At 48.3% G+C, this 6,833-nt stretch overlaps 1 protein-coding gene across 1 annotated transcript in view; it reads left to right on the top strand.

Annotated features, from left to right (window-relative positions):
• Positions 1-2,448, top strand: part of LOC311312644 (14-3-3 protein epsilon-like) — a 17,601-nt gene extending 15,153 nt beyond the window's left edge. Inside the window, exon 6 of the mRNA XM_084442607.1 lies at positions 1,142-2,448. Within this exon, the coding sequence (XP_084298733.1) occupies positions 1,142-1,194 (53 nt within the window). The 3' untranslated portion in view covers positions 1,195-2,448. The remainder of the gene's footprint in view (positions 1-1,141) is intronic.
• Positions 2,449-6,833: the final 4,385 nt, after the last annotated feature.

The following is a 6,833-nucleotide window of genomic DNA, read 5'->3' as shown; positions in this document are numbered from 1 at the left end:
CGCTGCGCTAGCGTCCAGACAACGTTCCTACAGCGCTGCGCTAGCGTCCAGACAACGTTCCTACAGCGCTACGCTAGCGTCCAGACAACGTTCCTACAGCGCTACGCTAGCGTCCAGACAACGTTCCTACAGCGCTGCGCTAGCGTCCAGACCGATGGCGTCAGGCCTCTCGATCAACCGTCAACAACGTCGGTCGCATTCTAGAACCGTGTCCTGTTCCCCCCCCCCGTTGTCCTGTCGTCTCTAGCTAGCCGGTCCGTGGCCGTTCTACCGACCCGCGTTCTGCCGCCGCCCTCGCCGCCACCGGGCACGGCGCAGATCCGGCGTCCGCGTCGCTAAGTCTAGAACCCAAGATCCACCAAGTCCCCGAACGTCCCGCGTCTTCAGCGCGCACGTCGTTAACCTTGCGAGGGGAGGAGCTTAACCCGTCCATTCCCCACAGCTCATAGGTGCGGCGCTAATGAGCAGCTTCTCCTGGTTCTACTCCTGGTCTTAACCGAGCATCAAGCTTTTGTTCCGCCCTTTTCTCTGTCTGCGGCTTTGGCACCCGGATGGCTGTGCCGTCTCTATGGAAACGTCGTTAAGCAGCCAGCTATGGAGTCCAGGAGGCGCTCGCTACTAAATCTGACCGAAGCTTTTTAAGAGGCCGAAGAAAAAAAAAAAAAAAGAAAAAAAAAAAAAATACTCTTGTTACCTTTCATTCTACGACGTTGCCCCGCCCCTGAATGCGTTTGATTTGCCGTGACGTGCTTGGGCCAGATTGTTTCGCGCAGCGTGATTGGTCTGTTTGAGTGGAGCGTCAGGCCAACCAGCCTGCGTGTGTTTTTGAGCCTCACCCCCCCCCCCACCTGTCTCTAACACCCACCCACACACACACACACACACACACACACCCCCGCCCCCTCGCGGGACCGCAAAGCCTCGCTGCCGCCTGTTACCGTGGTAACGGGAGGTGGAGGCTTCCCCTATGTGTTTGCTTGTGATGAGTGTATGTCTCCCCCCCCTCCCCCGCCCACCGGGTTACTGCACAAGGCCTGTGTGTGTGCGTGTGTGCGTGTGTGTGTGTGCGTGAGCGCGTGTGTGTGCGCGCGTGTGTGTGTGTGTGCGACTGACTGACCGTGTCCCGTCTCTCCTCCTCCAGGTGAAGAGCAGAGTAAAGAGGCACTGCAGGATGTGGAGGATGAGCCCCAATGAGGCTCGCGGCCAATCAGAGATCCCCCCTCTAACCCCCCCCCCCCTCCCTCCCCCCAACCCTGCAAGCCCCAGGTCCCCACCGTGTCAATAGTGAGAGCTCCCAACTTTTACCCTGACACCCCCCCCTCCTCCTCCCTCCTCCCTCCCCACACACACAGTTTGTCCCTCTCCTGCTCTCTCTCTCTCTTTCTATCTCTCATCTCTTTCAATCTCACTTCTCAAAAACCCCTCAAAGCTGCCTAGGTTTTTTTTCTTGTTGTTTTTTCCCCGTATCTGTTCCCCCCCCCCCCCCCCCTGCCGATTTCATTGAAATACACGCATCCGAAGAGGAAAAATTAAAAGCCAAACTCTTTTGCGCTATCCTGGATGTTCCATATTCCCGTCTCAAGCCCTGTAAGGTTCAAAACATTTTTTTTTTTTTATTCTTTTGGTTGTTGTTTTTTTTTTTCTTAGCTTTTACTACATTTTGCTGTATCATCAGTTGCCAAGTGTGCTTGCCTGCAGGTGTCATGTGATGGGAGTTGATTTTTAACACTGAAACATTACTGAAAACTTGGTTTGGGAAACTAGTCTCCATGCTTCTGCCTGCTCGCCGATGTATGCTCTGGTCTCAGATTGGGGGCGGTGGTGATTTGAGGTTTTTAAAAGGGACATATACGCTTTTTAGAAGGAACCAAGTGCCCTCTTATTCCCTGGTGACCCTCCCTTCCTCTCGTCACAGTCTCGTTTTATCTGGCGCTAGCGGAATGTTCTGGTTGGCTCTCGGTGTTGGGGGCGGGGTCGGGGCACCGGGAGAGGCGTGGTTCTGGGAGGCTGTAGCGTCTTTACTCGTGGCCGTCTTAGAGGAGATGTCTCATAGCAGCTGAAGGACAAGAAGAAAAACCCACAGAGCGCTCGACACTCTCGTTCTCTCTCGATTGTAAAAGGTTGTGCAGGTTTTTGCATTGGCTCTGTAAAAAAAAAAATGATAATAAAAAAAAAATGTTTGGGGTAAAAGAAGCCTGCTCATGTCATCCAAGTCCCCCGACCTCTTTCTCTCTTTTGCTCTCTTTTTTTTCCTCTCTCTCTCTCTCTCTCTCTCTCTCTCTCTCTCTCTCTCTCTCTCCTGACCCTTGACCTTTCTTCCGTTCAGTATGACCTGTAACTTGAATCTGATTTGTACTACTGGATATTCTGACCGGAGCCACAAGCACCGTCTGTATTCTTACTGAAACACAGCATGAAATTAACATTAAACTTCAAATAAAAAACAAACAAACCTAAATGAATAATTCATTTGTCCTGTTGGTTCCTCCAAATGTATCATGTTCTGTTAGAGATGTGGATGAACAACTGGTTGTACTTGCCTACTCCTCCTAGGCTGGGTTATACAAAGCTCTAATTCGCTTTCAATGAAATGTGAGCTTTGCGAAGGAACTGGTGATGATAAAGGGCAGGTTTTGCAACACGTAAGACTAATGTTGTGTGTGGAGTGAAACAGTGAGCTTGTGAGGTCAGGATGGCCTCACCAGGGTAGGTTAAGCCTAGCCCTAGGACAAAATGACGAAAGATTCACAGTTGGGGCTTCTTAGTTTTAGACCAACCTTAATCTGTTTCCTAGGAACTTCAGATGGTGGTACAGTCCAATGCAGGAACCCTAGGGAGAACTCCAGAGTGGTACAGTCCAACGCCAGAAACCTAGAAACAAAGAACTAATATTTACTAACCCAAGATTCAAGCCAAGTTTATTCACTATGTATATGGTTTACACCTACTGGGAATATGACTCATACGCAGATGTGGATGACATGGGACAGGGTGCAGGACAGGACTTACAAATCAAATACAAAATACAGTGCGAATACAAGATATAATATAACCAATCAAACCCTGGAGACAAAGGAACCGTGCGTCGTTGATATAGATCTTTATTAAAGGAAAAAAGCTCAAGTCATTGCAGCTGTACCTGTGCAACATCATGTCTTTTCCGTCTTGTACTCTGCTGGCCTCTGGTGGTTATATGGGGTAGTACACTTCTTTAAATGGATGGGAGAAGTCTGTCACAAGAGTATGCTTCCTGATAGATCGATAGAGATTTTATTGATCATGGATCATGCTTCATAATTTAGGCATGATCCATGAGCTTTTATTTCTAAAGTTGTTTGGTTAGAAGCTGTCTGGCGCGTAAAGTTCACAGGGAAATATGATGCAGTAGCCTATAGTTCTCGGTAAGGTTTTAACATTTATCTAACCTTGCTTATGGTGTCATGTGTGGGCAGGTTCCCGGCTGCTTACGTTGCAGTCACCTGCCGGATTGTACAACTCTAATATAATTCTATCACAGCAAACCACATTATTATGACCACAGAAGTACGTGGCGAACGATCGTTGGTCGCTGCGGGCGCACGGAACGCACCCTCCGGGGAAGCTGCTCCGGTCTCCGGGGCGGTGTCACCCTAACCTGCTTCCATGACTCGGGTCGCTCCGGGCCCTGTCACCCTAAACATCTTGCTCTGGGGCGGTGTCACCCTAAACATCTTGCTCTGGGGCGGTGTCACCCTAACCTGCTTCCATGAGTCGTGTCTCTGGGAAATCTCCCGGCTTTGGAGTCGGGAGCGCCATGACGCAGGTGCGCGTCAGTGCTGATGGGAACTAACAGCTCAGCTTTGAGTGTGTGTGTGTGTGTGTGTGTGTGTGTGTGTGTTGTGGATGGTGAGGAGGACCACGGAGCAAGATTGAAATAAATCGGACAGGTATTTCAGAATTAGAATTAAATTTATTTAGCCAAGTATTGAGCATACAAGGGCACAAAAGCAACACAAAAAACAAGCAAGGCATCACAGAATATAAAACACATGTAAAACACAAAATACACATGTAAAACAACTGTATAACGCACATGTTAAAGGAGTAGTAAAGGGAACATGCATGTTTAGCCCTGTTTTAAGGTTACTTATGATCATATACAATGGTTCAGATCAAAACGTTGACAAAGCTAGCATTTTCGAGAAAGTTGATAATTGCTCTACCACCGTTTAGGTCATACAATGGATGTGGATGGGCATCTTGAAGTATCATTCAAAAACATGTTAAACTCTCGATTTCAAATACAAGAAGCTCACCGAGGGGGTAATTGGTGTCCGTTAGTGTTTTCCCTTTACTACTCCTTTAAATGCATACAGGTTAAATGCAGGTGGCGCAAGAACATTGGCGCGTTGTGTGTGCATGTGTGTTTTATATGTGTTCAATTTCAAACAAAATATTTTTAAGGAGAGGGCTCCAGAACTAAGGAGTCTTCCCGGTTGGGGCTGGGTTTAGGCGGACGTGTGTGCGTACACCTGTGTGTGTCACTGCCACGTGGTTGATTTAAAGACCCCAAGAAGGTCCTGTACTGTATAGCCTAATTATCTATGTGTTGAGAATTCAGAGCACGGCCATTAATCCTCTCAGTTTTGCTTAACTTCCTTTTCCCTCCCCCCCATATGAAATCAGAGCTTCGTTTCTACTCTTGTCATATACAAGCCTCGGCTCGCAGCTGCTTACTGCGCGTGTGGAGAGGTGGAGGTTGACGCCACAGCATGTCAGGTGACTGAGATTCAGCATGCTAGGTGACTGAGAGATTCAGCATGTCAGGTGACTGAGAGATTCAGCATGCTAGGTGACTGAGAGATTCAGCATGTCAGGTGACTGAGAGATTCAACATGTCAGGTGACTGAGAGATTCAACATGTCAGGTGACTGAGAGATTCAACATGTCAGGTGACTGAGAGATTCAGCATGCTAGGTGACAGAGATTCAGCATGCTAGGTGACTTAGAGATTCAGCATGCTAGGTGACAGAGATTCAGCATGCTAGGTGACTGAGAGATTCAGCATGCTAGGTGACTGAGAGATTCAGCATGCTAGGTGACTGAGAGATTCAGCATGCTAGGTGACTGAGAGATTCAGCATGCTAGGTGACAGAGATTCAGCATGCTAGGTGACAGAGATTCAGCATGCTAGGTGACTTAGAGATTCAGCATGCTAGGTGACTGAGAGATTCAGTATGCTAGGTGACAGATTCAGCATGCTAGGTGACTGAGAGATTCAGCATGCTAGGTGACAGAGATTCAGCATGCTAGGTGACTGAGATCCAGCATGCTAGGTGACTGAGAGATTCAGCATGCTAGGTGACTGAGAGATTCAGCATGCTAGGTGACTGAGAGATTCAGCATGCTAGGTGACTGAGAGATTCAGCATGCTAGGTGACTGAGAGATTCAGCATGCTAGGTGACAGAGATTCAGCATGCTAGGTGACTGAGAGATTCAGCATGCTAGGTGACTGAGAGATTCAGCATGCTAGGTGACAGATTCAGCATGCTAGGTGACTTAGAGATTCAGCATGCTAGGTGACTTAGAGATTCAGCATGCTAGGTGACAGATTCAGCATGCTAGGTGACTTAGAGATTCAGCATGCTAGGTGACAGAGATTCAGCATGCTAGGTGACAGAGATTCAGTATGCTAGGTGACTTAGAGATCCAGCATGCTAGGTGACTGAGAGATTCAGCATGCTAGGTGACTGAGAGATTCAGCATGCTAGGTGACAGAGATTCAGCATGCTAGGTGACAGAGATTCAGCATGCTAGGTGATTGAGAGGTGACAGAGATTCAGCATGCTAGGGGATTGAGAGATTCAGCATGTCAGGTGACAGAGATTCAGCATGCTAGGTGACAGAGATTCAGCATGTCAGGTGACAGAGATTCAGCATGCTAGGTGACAGAGATTCAGCATGTCAGGTGACAGAGATTCAGCATGCTAGGTGACAGAGATTCAGCATGCTAGGTGATTGAGAGGTGACAGAGATTCAGCGTGCTAGGGGATTGAGAGGTGACAGAGATTCAGCATGCTACGTGATTGAGAGGTGACAGAGATTCATCATGCCACAATGACGTTAGATGAGGGTCTCTGGAGATCATCTGAAGAGCTACTTCTTTGTTTCAGTCAACCCTGCATATCACACAGACAGGGCTGTGCTCTCATACTTTAGCCTGGGTCCAGACGCTCAAATCTGCTCTCTCAGTTCTCAACAGAGTTTAACGAGTTGACAATTCTGTCTGATATCGGGCTCACACACAGCTGGTCATACTCATACACAGCTGTCATCTGGAAAAGACAAGCCTTTCACAGTTTGACCTCTCCAAAAGTAATCAGCAAAATAAGCTGGGGGTAATCATGCTGTTACCAATGCTGATTAATGTCCCAGACCTGCTGGGACAAGACAGACCGACTAGACCCAGGATTTTTCAACCGGTGCTCCCCCTGGTGGTCCGCGAGGGCATTGCATGTGGTCCGTGACAATTTTTTTTTATTTTCTTATTATTTTTAAAATTCATTTATTCATTCATTTTCATTTCCCCCACACAAGCACACACACAGTGCGCGCACACAAACACCACTTGAGCTTCGATGAAAGACTGTCGTCAAACTCCCGGGAGGCTTTAGCGTGTGTGTGTGTGTGTGTGTGTGTGTGTGTGGTGTGCTTGGCTGGGTAGTGAGACAGAGGGGCTGTGAGAGAGTGGATGAGCTGTGCGTCGCGTCGCAGCAGCGATCTGAGAGAAGCTGCAGAGTAGACAGATCCCGCTAATGAGCCCTGAGGTAAACTACACGCTGAGACAATACAG

This window comes from Borostomias antarcticus, assembly GCF_949987555.1.
Source record: "Borostomias antarcticus genome assembly, chromosome: 1".
Lineage (NCBI taxonomy): Eukaryota > Metazoa > Chordata > Actinopteri > Stomiiformes > Stomiidae > Borostomias > Borostomias antarcticus.
Note: the sequence above shows the minus strand (reverse complement) of the source record. Positions and strands in the feature narration are given on the sequence as shown.